Consider the following 15,493-nt stretch of genomic DNA (forward strand, 5'->3'; position numbering starts at 1 on the left):
TTTGGATAAGGTTGATTTTGCACCCGATAAGGTGAATGCCTTGATATTCTTCCATTTATATTTCATGAAACGGAATTTCAGCTCACTCATCCCTACTGTGAAAAGAAAGAGAAAACAAGATGTTTGAAAAAAAAAATCAATTATGAAAACAGACAGGTTATGAGCAGGAGTCTTTTCTTAGTGGTTTGACAGTCTCAACGTAAGGGCTACGTAAAATTTGCCGATGTAGCAAAAACTAGCACTCACTGTCCACCTTGTATTTTCCTTTCTACCATCAATTCGCTCTCTATTTCCTTCTCTTTCTCCTTCTCTGTATATATATAGATTTTTTTTTCCTTTCCCACACGCACACCTTTTCCCCCTTTGTACTCATGTAGGACTTTAACCTTGCATACCCTGGGACAGCAATAACAGCTACAACTATAGGGTATCTGTGCAGAAAATTGCACCCAAACGATGATCCCTCAAGTGTATAAATAGGGCAGATAAGTCGATTTTTGCTGTAGTTCTAAACACGAGCTCGCAGCTTCACCAGTCGCTCTATTTCTCGGTTGTTCCTTTTGCACCTGTCTGCCACAATGCCTCGCACGGGAAGGAGATGGGTCCTCGTCAAGTACTTCGAGGGTCACCCGAAGGATGGCGATGTCCGCCTGGAGGAGTTTGAAATCCCACCTCTCAAGGATGGAGGTATATAATGCATTATTTGTGTGTCTGTATGTGTGTTTGTGTAAATCGTGTGTAAGTGTGAGAATGATTTGTCTATCATGGTGTGTGTGTTGGGGGGGGGGGATGTATCATGTTTTCATTACATTAATAATGAAAATATGATAATAAGGTCTTATTTACCCAGGGTATAGCCTCTTCAGTGTTGCCACTGTTCTACCATAGGGCCCTGCTATCATGATTACCCTAGCGTTGTCAGGTACCCATTTGTACACCTGGGTCGAGAGGGATATAGTGGGTAAAATCGGGATCATCCCACGTGACCGACACCCACGAGTCATACGGTCCACCAGACCGACGTCAAAAATAGGTCCATGAGTCATACAGCCCATGAGTTATACGGCTCACGAGTTATACAGCCCATGAGTTCGACACTACACACAAAAGGCTCACGAGACCGACACTAAGCAAAGAAAGCCCACGAGACGGACACTACACTATAAAGGTTCACGGGACCGACAGTATAACGCAAAAGAGGCTCACGAGACCGACACTGGGCAAAGAAAGCCCACGAGACCGACACTAGGCAAAGAAAGCTCACGAGACCGACACTAGTCAAAGAAAGCCCACGAGACCGACATTAGGCAAATAAGGCTCACGAGACCGACAGGATGAACAGCGCTATCTACATGTCAATTACAAATATGTACCTGTACAGGGTGTTCCATTAAGGGGAAAATTACATACTGGCGGGTGCAATTTCGTCACGCTGTCAAACGAGAGATTGTAACTAATTGAACAGCACCATCTACATATCAACGTCATTAAGTATGTATTTCTACACGTGTAGCTTTAAGCAGGCAGTTCTCTCACGCTATTCGGGGAGCGACATTGCTCCCAATATCCACTTTTTTAATAGATATGTTGTCCTCTTCATGGGAACCCCCCCCCCCAAAAAAAAAAAAAAGTATGAAAAAATAATAGAGGACAAGAACTATGTATTTAAATTCATGAAATTCTTCCGTCGAGATGTTTTCATTGCAACTGGTTAACAAATTGCCCTGCATCGACTACTAAGACACTAATCAATTCAGTGCTTAAAGGACAAGTTCACCTTCATTAACATAAGGATTGAGAGAATGCAGCAATATTAGTAGAACACATCAGTGAAAGTTTGAGGAAAATTGGACAACCGATGTGTCGAACTCATGTGCTGTATAACTCGTGGGCTTATTTTACTTGATGTCGAACTCGTGGGCTTTATTTACTCAGTGTCGAACTCGTGGGCTGTATAACTAGTGGGCTGTATGACTTGTGAGCTGTATGACTTGTGGGCTGTATGACTCGTGGGTGTCGGTCTCGTGACGTGCACCCGGTAAAAACATCTTGTCCAAAGACGTAAGCACTGGGAGGGATTCGAACTCGGATTCGAACTCGGGTCCTCCGATCGGGAGTCGATAGTCTTATCCACTGTGCCATAGAGCCCCAATAATCAAAGTACATGTGTGTGTATGATGGATGAATGATCATCTTAGTGAGTTATCGATTTCGACGGTCAGGGATATACAGTGGATGACTCTATGGAGTTGATTTGATGCGATCCGAACAGATTAATCTGACTATATCGTGCATTATAATGCGTACATGTTTATAACCCCGAATACCTTGTAACATGCTTTATATTTAAGTTTATCTTGGCCCTTTCATTTCTCTTTCTTTAATCAAATGAAATCTCTGTTGTCATAGGTTTCTGCCATGTCAGGGAAGTGTCAGACAATGTTAAATTCAAGGCAACCTCTTTATTGGGGTTGCAATGAATAACAGTCACATTGATGACATCTTATTTAGATGGCTTTAGATAACGGAGAGCTCTTTCATGCCAAACAGACAGCAAACAGCTTTTCAAATTGAATCATTATCTGCAACAGGAGATGGGGAAAACATTAGTAAGGTGGTGGAAGGAAGGTGGTGCGTGTGGTACAAAATGTATGCTACAGTAGGTCACGGAACCAAGCTGGTAGAAATGGAGGGAAAGTGGCGGGGCGGACAGCAAGGTTGTCTAGACTGTGTGGAAGGAAAGTATGACCAAGTGCGATGCGTATATGCTTGGTTGTGTTTACGTTCGCCTCTGCGAATTTGTAAAGATTGAAATCCAGAAGTTAAGTTGTGCTGTGGCAACCCGTTACTAATCATGATTGTGCGTGTGTTGATATTATTTTATTGATGTTGTTGATTCTCAGAGGTACTCTTGGAGGCTGAATTCCTGACAGTGGATCCATATATGAGGTATTAAGGCCTATGTTATAGTCCCTTGTTAGATTGTCAACTGATTACTGAAAATAAAAATGGAAAAAAAATGAAAATCTTGCAATTTGTCCAATCCTTTGATTTCGTATTTATTTCGTATTTTTATAGTGCTTTTATCTTTAATGCTGTTGACAGTTCAAGTGATCATGAAAACGAAACTTGACAGATGTAATTTCAGGCATGATAGGTGTCATTTTCTGGACTTGCAAAGGTGATGTATACTGGTATGCTTGAAAAAATAAAAGATTACGCGCTCATTTTTTTTTTTTTGTTTTTTGTCTGCACTGGTCGTAGTAAGTTTTAGACCAAACTCTGCAAATGACATGCATTTTCCGGGTTTTTTTTTTTAACTTCTCATTGTTTTTACTTCAGCTGTTCCCATGTGGTAAATGATGTATACAATGTTTTTTATCCACTGTGCAAATACTAATTAGAAGTATTGTGTTGTTGAACAAAAGGAAGCTGTGGTGCAATTGAATATCAAATGTGTTGCTGCGAAACCATGACACGTCATTGTGGTAACGCTAATTGCAGAAATGACTTACTATAATATAATATATTTTGTTTTGTTTTACAGATCGCTGAATAAGACTCTAGAACTGGGATCGGTTATCATGGGAGAGCAGGTTGCTAAGTAAGTTTAATATTCTGATGACAACATTAAGCCGGAAATGCTAATTCAACTGAGATATTTATACCAGTATGACAGTCTTTAACTACATCAATTACCGGATTTATATTTTGTTTGTGTCTTTGTGGAAAAAGTAAACATAAAAACATTTGTATCATTCTACAGGAATATCAGCCGAAAGCTACAGAAAAAGATGTCGAAATTTCATTGTACCCGGATAAATAAGAAAAAAAAAATCTACCAAGAACCATTTCAACGGGATGAAGCTTCGCACCTCCAATCCCTTCTCGTTCTTGAAACAATGATGTTCAGGCTTATATTATTCCCTTTTTGTAAAAGAAGAAAAGATTTTGTTTACGTCGATGTAGAGCAATTTGTCAATCAGTTGCAATAGAAAAATAAAATCCAGCAAAATTTTCATAAGTTATAAGCAGTACCCGCTGCATGCTATCAGGATTAGAACCAGCAGTGGCTGTCGAGCGGGAGTTCGATGGTCTAAAGGATATGACTCCAGTCCGGAGATCGGGAGGTCGTTGGTTCGAATCCTGCTCGAGTATGTATGCCCATGATTTCTTTTGTCATGGCTACTTAAACACTGATTAATTCAGTGCTATTTACATCGATGTAGGGCAATGTTAATTTGCCATTCAGTTGTAATGAAAAAGAAAGAAAAAGACCTATCATATTTTGTATACTATGTTGTGTTTCGTGTAGTTCAGATGTTTGTTTTCTACACACTAATTTGCCAATTCAAAGCTTTCCTTTCTTTTCTCTTAATAGGGTCGTTGAGAGTCGCAACAAGGACTATCCAGTTGGAACATGGACGTTGCCGTTTTGCGGCTGGACAACACATTCGATTAACGACTGTAAAAACTTGACCAAAATGCCACAGATGCCAGACGGGGCCCCTAGATCCTACGCAGTCGGCACCGTCGGGATGCCTGGGTAAGAATAATCCCGCCTTGACTTCATTATTATTATAATTGTTCAATATTTTGATACTTCAATAATCTCCTCGTTGCTTTGTCTCCCCCTCTCCACTCTAACTCTTCTTTATTTTGATGTTTCTAATCATATCTAAAAAATTATGTGCACGTGCGTGCCCGACTTAATCAGTTTTCTACAAAATTCGGAAATCTTTATAAGATTATTAATATGACCCTCCAGGCCCCGTCGGCAATGGGGTGAAGTAAGTGCCTCTTGCTTCTGGCTTATACGTGTATTTAGCGCTGAGTGTGACTTTTACGTGCAGATCCAAGAAAATGGACATGAAAACTGGAGTGAATTCATAAATATTTAATATAAGCCATAAAAGGGACGAAATGACTTGTTGACAGTTCGAAACATTATTATACTTGCTATGCGTGTCATACACAACGAAGATTCCATTCCAACACAACTGTAATTACATAAAGTACAGGATGAATCAGAACTATGTGAAAGAAATTGTGGTAGCTAAAATGAATTCTAGTAGTACTACTGACACTGCAATTGATGACAATCAATTTAATTAGCTTAGATTTGGTTTGTTGACAAAACCAGAATGTCAGACGAGATTGTTTTTTTCGTCACACACCGAGCCCATTGTTTTAGAAAGGCGAGAATACCATATTTCAAATCTATGCAGAATCACAGTGTCTCCAAAACAACAATTAACAGGATCCATTATGGGAAGGTTTAGAACATCACAAAACTCTCGCTCCTTTTAGAATGATAGTGACAGAGCGTATAACGTGTGCTTTCTCCAATAGCTTGTCGGCTTACTTTGGTTTTATCGACGTGTGCAAGCCAAAACCAGGAGAGACGGTCTTCGTGAGCGGCGCGGCTGGAGCAGTAGGGAACGTTGTAGGGCAAATCGCGAAGATCAAGGTAAGTACATGATTTTTGCTTTGTTTGTTTTTATGGTCATGTGACACTTCCTGCAGTGGTATTCAAATCTCAATACCTTAGTGTAGCGTCTGGGTGTATAGGACTGGTAAAATAGAGCATCGTCGTACGTAACAGTAAAGATGTCTGAAACTTTGAGTGAATCAGTCCCTTGCACTGTCTTCATGGTATAACTACTCAATACCTTGCTGGCAAACCAAGTGCGATTGATAAACTTCTGCAATCTAAATATGATATGACATGGAAGCATTGTCTCTCGTATGAGTCCGGAAGTCCCCATTGGTGCAATGACTTCACATAGTAATATAATGCCTGCAACTAACGTAAACTTCCCAGTGCATTAATTCAATGTACTATGGATAAACCGCAAACTTCCCTTGGCCATTTAAATTTTTTCGTTGATCCAATGTGTTTGTAACATTTATTTTGAAAAAAGAAATTGAGTGGTCAACCTATAGCATTTCCTTAATATTTATTTATTTATTTATTTATTTTTTTTTACTTGACTCACCGTTTGAAAATAAAAATTCAAAGTGAAATCAAGTCTCTCGAAACGCGCTCAATTATTGGGTTCCATTGAGGATCTGCCGAACGCACCACTGACATGACTGAACCACTGATCTCCCCTCTAACTGGATGTGCGGAGCGGTCCGTTGATTGGAAGCCGCTGCGTTCTATTGTCCGCCATGTTTGTTCCCCCAAGAAGAGCGCGACCTCGTTGCTGACATACATACACTGGACATGTTGTGACGGAGCTGCCTGCAAACTCTCTGAAATCTTCATGGAAAATAAAATATAACAACGTTGGAAAACATTCAATCTATCCCTCCCATCTCTTCTCAAATCCATATTTACATATTTACTCTACTTTTCTTTTTACTCTCTGTAGATCTTTTCTGTTTTCTCCCCATCATCGCATATCTCTATCTCGTGCGGTCGATTGCTCTTTTTTCACGTAAATATACTGTTGGGTTTTTTTTTAGTCATCTTCTCACTCTCCATCCGTCTTCCTTTCTTCAGATTAATACATGTATATCCCTTTCAATATCTATCTCTCTCTTCTCTCCTTATTCCATATCACTCCCTCTTCTTCCCCAGCCTCATCGCTCTTTCTTCTCTCTCTCTCCCCTATCCCTCTCTCATCCACTTCAAACTCTTTCGTCCCCAATCAATCTCTACCTTTCTTCCCTCCCACCCAACCCCCACTCTCTTTCTTTCTCTACCTCTCTCCCTAACCCTCCCTTTCCCAAAACAAACTGTTTACAGTTTCGTTTTAGTCACTCTTTTTTGTAAAAGCATAATTAAACATTCATATAACCATACAGTGAACACTTCTGGCAAAGACTGCCTTTTTTATGCCTCCGCCACGAAGTGGTGCCGGAGGCATTATGTTTTCGGGTTGTCCGTCCGTCCGTCCGTCCGTCCTTCCGTCCGTCCGTCCTTCCGTCCGTCCGTCCGTCCTTCCGTCCGTCCGTCCGTCCTTCCGTCCGTCCGTAATGAATTTTGTGGACAAGGTAACTATCAAAACCTGTTGAGGTATCCTAATGAAACTTGGCATGTATGTGTATTAGGGGGTGAAGTTGTGCCTATCAACTTTTGGGTGCACATGCTCAAGGTCAAAGGTCAAAAGGTCAAGGTCAAATACATAAAATTTCACTTTTTCCACCATATCTATTGAATGCCTGAAGATATTTTCTTGAAACTTAGTGTATACATGTATTACCCAATTAAAATTCTCTGGTGAAAGTTTGCGTCATGAGGTCAAAGGTCAAAGGTCAAAAGGTCAGGGTCAAATACATGAAATTTCACTATTTTCGCCATATCTATTGAATGCCTGAAGATATTTTTTTGAAACTTAGTGTATACATGTATTACCCAATTAAGATTCTCTGGTGAAAGTTTGGGTCATGAGGTCAAAGGTCAAAGGTCAAAAGGTCAAGTGAAAATATCAAAACTTCTTTTATTTCTCCGTGCCTTGGAAAATTGTTCAAGGTATCTTCATGGAACATAGTATACACATGTACTGACTGGAAGTGATTATCTAGAGAATGTAGGGTTCATGGGGTCAAAGGTCAGGGGTCAAAGGTCAAGTGCAACACTTCAAAATTTTACTATTTCCCTCATATTTATGCAATGCCAGCAGGGTTATTATTTTTTTACACTTGGTGTATGCATGTGTAACCTAATAGAAATTCTCTGGAAAGTTTTTTTTTCTTCTTCTTTTTTTGCCTCAAAGGTCAAAAGGTCAAAGATCAAGTGAAAGTGCTGAACTAACTTTTTCCTCCATATCTCGAAGTGGCTCAAGTTATCTTGAAACTTAGTACATATTATGCATGTTCTACCTTAAAGTGATTATCTTATGAATTTTAGGGTCAAGGGCCAGATGAAAATGGTAACAATTTACTATTCAATTCAGAAATTGCACTTTTTCTCCACACCTGTACCTTGAAAATTACTCAATGCCTAAATGTATGAATGGGTCAAAGTCAAGTTAAAGTCCTTAAATCCCTAGATACATGCTCTCCTATTCATCCAATTAAACCTAGGTCAAGGAAGGTGAACATTCAACACATTTGTGACAAACTTGTCATTTCAATATTTTGCCAATTTTGTGAAAATGTAATCACACATTGTCCACATGTACTATCTAGACCTATTGGGAAAGTCATGCATTATGGCGGAGGCATACCAGTCGCCAAAGCGACATTTCTAGTTTTTTTTTTTTATTCAAATTTTGACTGAAACAAAACAATTTTCAACATAAAATTTTGAAACAGATTTTCATTTATGTCGCAATTTCTTATGAATTTTCGCCATCTTCCATAAAACAAACAGAATCTATTTCCAACCGCAACAATCATGACAATGATTTTCAATTAAGGACCTCAGAGAAATAAGCTTGTAAGTACCCAGAGCATTAAAATGTGAATAAGCTTCAAATTGAATTTCTGTGTAATACTTTTCACATTTCCACTGAGGTCTTTGATTGAACAGAAGGTTAAAAATCACTTGAATTGCATGTATGTAAAATCAACATAATCATTACACCCCAAGATGACAAATCCAAGATGATAACATTTCCAACTAACACCTCCCTACCACATGAACTTTCAAAATATGAATGTAAATCCTTAACTCCTCATTGGTACACTGAATCTAAAGCACCCATGAATGAAGACAATGAAATGCATAAGGTATAGTCACATTAATCATAGTACAGAACTTCCAAATTGTTCTGTTCATTGTTCTATGACTCATATCCCTTATTTTTTGAAGGCACATAGATGTATTATTGCAATTTTACAGGAACCAACCTGCAGGACAATGCATGACAAACATTTCATGCAAGGCAAGATATAATGCAGAGGCAAAAAACAGGCATTATTGCGTAAAACTGATGTATTGCATATTAATTCTATGTAAAGGATTTACATTGGAAACTAGTGGTAATGACTTGCACTGGTCAAAACTTTGCCTTCTATTACCCTTACACATATATAATACAGAAATATAGACGGCTATGAGAGTCATGACTGATTTTATAGGCTCGCGGGGATCTCAGAACCATGCTATGACCCAAGGCGCGCAAGCGCCGCGGGTCATAGCATGGCTCTGAGATCCCCGCGAGCCTATAAAATCAGCCATGACTCGAATATCAAAGCAGTCTATATTTCTTTTATATACCAATCAGCAATTACATTGTAAAACATGGATTTTGATCTCATTACATGACACATCCACTTGAAAAATGGAGTAAATGAAGTAAAATAAGGAATTCACGGTACAGATCGGCGTGATTAGCGTGTACTTTGCTCCGTCTCCGGATTCGCTTTTGGGGGAACAGACATGGCGACTGTACAACTTCCGGTGACTTCCGCGCGGAATAGGCCAATCACTGCACGTCCGCACATCCAATTAGAGGGGAGATCAGTGGACTGAACCCAGGTACTTTATGGCGCTGCTTTGAGAAAATGCGCCCTCAACGGCGCAAAGGAAATATTGCATCGACGTGAATTGACAAAAAATGAAATGGAACATTACAGGTGATTAGGGCATTGCATCTTCCCCTTCCCTTTCCTCCTCATTCTACTCCCTATAAATTCAAACAAAATACCCGAATTATTGGTGTTGTCATTATCTTACTGGGTATATTCGTCAATCTCCGTATCCCTCCTTTTTAATCAGGGCTGCAAGGTGATTGGCTCGGCGGGAAGTGACGAGAAACTGGAGTATCTGAAGGAGATTGGGTACGACAAGGTCTTCAACTACAAGAAGGTCACTGACCTCGATGCGAAAATCAAAGAGTTGGCTCCCGAAGGCATCGACATTTACTTCGACAATGTAAGTTGATCTGCTTGTAAGATTACTTATTAAAGGAAGCTTTTAGATCTCAGATAGCATCTAGCCAAGTCCGTTTTAAGGCTTTAACGTAGTTGCAAAATGTGGATTAAGGATTAAAATCACCACCATGAAAGTTTTCATCAGTACAAGTAACGTATATTCAAATTCATGAAATTCTTCCGTCGAGATGTTTTCATTGCAACTGATTGACAAATTGCCCAACATCGACGTAAATAAGCACTGAATTGATCAGTGTTTTAGTAGTAGCCATGATAAAAAATCATGGGCGTACATACTCGAGCAGGATTCGAACCCACGACCTCCTGATCACCGGACAGGCGTCATCTCCACTAGACCACCGAGCTTTCGCCCGACAGCAAGTGTTGGTTCTAATCCTTATAGCATGCAGCGGGTACTGCTTTGTTATTCAAATTCATGAAATTCTTCCGTCGAGATGTTTTCATTGCAACTGATTGACAAATTGCCCAACATCGACGTAAATAAGCACTGAATTGATCAGTGTTTTAGTAGTAGCCATGATAAAAAATCATGGGCGTACATACTCGAGCAGGATTCGAACCCACGACCTCCTGATCACCGGACAGGCGTCATCTCCACTAGACCACCGAGCTTTCGCCCGACAGCAAGTGTTGGTTCTAATCCTTATAGCATGCAGCGGGTACTGCTTTGTTATTCAAATTCATGAAATTCTTCCGTCGAGATGTTTTCATTGCAACTGATTGACAAATTGCCCAACATCGACGTAAATAAGCACTGAATTGATCAGTGTTTTAGTAGTAGCCATGATAAAAAAAAAAAAAAATCATGGGCGTACATACTCGAGCAGGATGGGCAATTTGTCAATCAGTTGCAATGAAAACATCTCGACGGAAGAATTTCATGAATTTGAATAACAAAGCAGTACCCGCTGCATGCTATAAGGATTAGAACCAACACTTGCTGTCGGGCGAAAGCTCGGTGGTCTAGTGGAGATGACGCCTGTCCGGTGATCAGGAGGTCGTGGGTTCGAATCCTGCTCGAGTATGTACGCCCATGATTTTTTATCATGGCTACTACTAAAACACTGATCAATTCAGTGCTTATTTACGTCGATGTTGGGCAATTTGTCAATCAGTTGCAAGTAACGTATAATAGAGCATCTCATTATTGTGAACCACATTTTTACTAGATTCACGGGTCCTTAACGGTTGCTTTAAATAAAAACGTCGAAGAGCGCCAGCATGGTTAATCATCTACTCACTCAGTAAAACATGAGGGAGAAGATTGAAGAATTTTCAAAGGCTATTGTGTTTTGTCAAGAAATAGTTTTGAATGGACATGTAAAGCTAAGGATGACATCCCTACTTAATGTTAAACAACTTCTGTTTGTCATGGATTTTCAGTATGTAGCATCCACCGTTGGTTGACTTTGGTATATTAGGACCCATCAGTCATCTATTCTCATATTGTATAAGCTATAATGTTTCTTTATTTCGCCCCTCCCCCAATTTCTTTCTTCATTACGTCCTATTTATAATAGGTCGGCGGTATGTTTTCCTGGACAGTCATCATGAACATGAATAAATTCGGTCGCATATCCGTCTGTGGTAACATTTCCATCTACAACCAAAAGGACCCTGAAAAGTGTAAGTAATGTTATTTCAAAATATGACATAACCATAATCATATGCCAAAATGAATAAAAGCAAACATGCTAGACAATGGCTATTGTACCTATATTCATGAATGAGAACCTCAATGTAATCATGACCTCAGTGATACAGTTCAAATTCGATAAATCACGTGGCTCACTTCGTTTGAACTATTACCAGAAAAATGAACTATTACCTTTAAAAAAAATGGGAAAAAAAATCAGTGATCACTTCTCTATTTCTGTTCTGTCATGATAATGGAATAGTATTAAGAATTGCTTTAATGATTGCACATATTTCACTACATTACCATAGTGATTTTTAATGTCTATTTTACAACCAGTATCCTTGCTTAGATATTCTGCTATAATATTTACCATTCATGAGTGTGCAAGTGCATACAATGGACTCCCGGCATTCTCCTTTCATTATATCTAAATTTGGTTATAACTGAACAAATAATTAAAATAACTTAGAGCGGATAATGATGCGACCTGAATTTTTACTTCGTTGTAGCCGGAATTTCGTCATAATCGTGTTCGTTATAACGGGAGTGCACTGTAGGCCTATTTGTGCCTGTATGTTTGTTTAGATAATGTTACATGCTCATGCCATAGTTATGTACGTGAGTGTATGTATTGTCGTATGTGTGTCGTCATCTCCATTCTATCTCTGCTTTGTCTGTTTGTTTGTTTGTTTGTTTTTTCCAAACCGTGATCTTAATATCACGCCTTCCATTCTATTTCATTTAGTGCCGCCGTTCTTCTCCAAGATGGTGTACGATCAGCTGAAGATGGAGGGATTTGTCGTCTACGAGAACAGGCCTCGCTACCCGGAAGGACTCGGTTATCTCTCGACCTGGATACGAGAAGTAAGCGCTATTAAGCCTAGAGTGCAATCGTTCATTATACATGAAATTGTTATAGGGGGCACTTTGATGCAGACAGTCAGTATGAATTACCTGGAGCTGGTATTCCTTGCAAGGAATTGCATCGTTTTGGTTGAGATCGGGATTCAGGTTTTAACTTTTTACAAGATTATTAGAAACCGCTTATATAAAATATTAAAGAGCATGCAATTCTAACAGCACTCAAGAGTTTATCTTGATGAAAATCGGTTTTAGAATGGCTTATACCATAGATATCCCAAAACAAAGTAAACCAAAGTGGTCCTGAGAAAGGGTGGGTTCCACCTTTATTAGGATCTCTTTGTTTCTGGATATCTCAGCCATTTCAAAACTGCGATCTTCATCATATAAAATGATTATCTCACAAAAACTTAAAAATCTGAATCACCATATTAACCGAAACTATACCATCCCTTTAACCCCCACACAAGGGAATGAGGGTAAGAAGAATGAATTTCGGCTTTCGTTTTTTTTTTTCTACGTAGGTAGAAGCCATTCTTTTACCACTACATAAATTACGTTGCTTAAATGCATTGCAGTACAGTTAACTATAGTTGAATCTATCAGAAAAAAAGAGGGTTTTTGAAAAGTGAAAGAGAGGGAGAGGGAGGGGGAGAGGGAGAGAGAGAGAGAGAGAGAGAGGAGGGGGGGGGGGGGGAGAGGGAGAGAGACTGAAAAAGAGTAGATTTGCTAGATAGGTCTACTTTATAGGACCATTACCAAAACACATTGATTCGGGTTATAATCTCTGAAGCAGTTTCAACTTTAAAGTTTCAACTTTAATAACTTTACCCAAATAAAGACAATCGCAAAAAAAAAAAAATAAAAAACACGAATCAAAGCCATTTTGTTGATATTCTTTCACTTCTAATCACTTCTCATTTGTCATTTACACTGGTTGGAAGAAAGTTCCTAAATCCAACTTATGGAATCCTCAATTTTTGGAAACACTCTTATAGATAGACATACTGTATCTGGGGTTAAAGAACAACGGATTTTCCCTTCATTGTCATTTATTTTCTAATCTTGTTTGACTTACTCTTATTCAGTTCTGAAAATACATTGTATACACTATTGATGTTCTAGTGAAATACGCGTTTTTGTTTTTTTTTGGAAGGGGGGTGGGGGAGGGGTTTCATTTCAGTGATCGAAAAGAAAAGCATGGTGTGAATGCGGCACTTGTCATTTCAACAGTCAAAATGTACACTGTTACTTTGGTTTGGCTTGATTTGTTCTTGGTGTCTCACTCTGTCAAATTCTCTATCGTTTTGTCTTCTGTGTACAGGGCAAACTCAAGGTAAGAGAACACGTGACCGAGGGTTTCGAGAACATGTTCAAGGCGTTCCAAGGTCTCTTCGTGGGAGCAAACATCGGCAAGGCGGTCGTCAAAGTGTGACGACCTCAGACCTCAACTTTGAAATCCACTTTTAAAACGTAGCAGTTATGAATATATTGATATCTGAATTGATTGTTATACTCGTTTTACGTGATGCAAGTTTTCCTTAATATTCTAACATCATAATGAAGTTGGGAGATGGCGTCATGACTTTACATCATTATTTATTTGGCTCTTTTGTCTACATTGCGTAACTGAAAGGAAGGAGGGTATTTTTCTTTACTTCACTACAAACAGTTTAAATGTTATATAGTTATATTTTCGGATAATGTCGATATTCTGATTGTTGTGAAATGTAGCATATTTATCTTTATTCTTTTCTTCTTCTTTTTTTTTTTTTGCCGCAAGACTGTGAAATCTGCTAAAGGTCATTGGTATTATGCCTCATAGAAACTGCACAATATTCAATATCTTATATGATAATATATTTAGTAATTCATAGTTATTATTATGATTATGATTATCATTATTATTATTATTATTTCTTTATCAACGTTCAATCCATGGAACGTGGCCCACTGTCACGACTGTCTCCTTCTTGACAACTCTCTATTGCACATGTTGCGTACTAACGAGAAAGAAATCAGAAGCTTCTTCCTGATGAGCAGCAGTAAACCATTAAGCCTGATAAGTCTAATTAATAGGAAGTCTCACTTTTAGGGACACCAAATTATCAAGAATCTATTGCTTTTGCACAATTTATGCAAAAAAGACTCTCAAACTGTTTCCCATACATCTTTGTATCTCTCTAGTCTCTGTGGGTTGATCTATCTATACCAGCAAAAGAAAAATTGTAGAAATATGAACAGCTTAATACGTGAACTTCAGAAAGCTGTATCAATATTAAATGAGAAGAATTCAAATGTGTTGTAACATGTGAGCATATCAGCTCTTAAATCATTATTACGCAGACTGAAATGAGGAGATTTTTTTTTTTTTTTTTTGAGAGAGAGAGATTCTGAATACTATCGACTGGTCGATAGGTTAACGATATGCTTATGAAGAGTAGGCCTAGGTTGAAACAGAAAAGGCTACATGAAAAACAAAGTTTCATGTAATCAAAATAAAGAAGGACGATGATCAATGTAATGACCACATCATTTACACCAAGGTTGCGTCGGTAACTGTTTGTCGTTGGAGGTTGACACAGACAGACAAGCCAGAAATATTTGGTCCATTACAAAGCACCTCAAATGGTTTAAATGAAATCCTGAAACACTTTTGTCTATTCGCCAATTGATTGCCAGTGTAAGAAAGAATTGCTTTGACCTCGAAAAGCAGCTGGATATGACATTGGTGTTTAAACAGTAAATACGGTTCAAATTTGCTCGTGAATATCAAAGGGGCTGTGAATATTCCCCATCAGCTCCATTCACAGTACACTGCACTATTATGCTGTTTTGCTCGGTTATCATCAATGATCATTGTTAAGCAGAAGCATACAGTGGACAGCGATGCCAGGAGAACCTTAATAAAGTGTGTTTTGGTCAATCCTCACGTGCGTTTCGATTTTCTATTTTCATATAAATGACTTATTTTCACCTAAGAAAGAAAGACACAGACGGACGCCACAGACGTTCCAGTCTGTGGGTGTACGTGAGCCTATGTGTATGTGTGTGCGTGTGTACGTATGTAGGTGCGTGTGCGTCTGCGGTGTCTGTGTCTGTTTCAATGTGGAAGTATCTCTGTATTTGATAGTTTTTATCTTT

General features: G+C 38.8%; 1 protein-coding gene across 1 annotated transcript; it reads left to right on the forward strand.

Annotated features, from left to right (window-relative positions):
* The first annotated feature begins 578 nt into the window (after positions 1–578).
* On the forward strand, positions 579–13,784 carry LOC140227266 (prostaglandin reductase 1-like). Its single transcript, XM_072307690.1, has 9 exons — positions 579–687; positions 2,904–2,949; positions 3,548–3,604; positions 4,382–4,546; positions 5,353–5,470; positions 9,674–9,829; positions 11,370–11,475; positions 12,234–12,352; positions 13,674–13,784. Exons 1-9 carry the CDS (start codon positions 579–581, stop codon positions 13,782–13,784), a joined length of 987 nt encoding a protein of 328 aa, XP_072163791.1.
* Positions 13,785–15,493: the final 1,709 nt, after the last annotated feature.

The sequence above is a fragment of the Diadema setosum genome, chromosome 4 (assembly GCF_964275005.1).
Source record: "Diadema setosum chromosome 4, eeDiaSeto1, whole genome shotgun sequence".
Taxonomy (NCBI): Eukaryota; Metazoa; Echinodermata; class Echinoidea; order Diadematoida; family Diadematidae; genus Diadema; species Diadema setosum.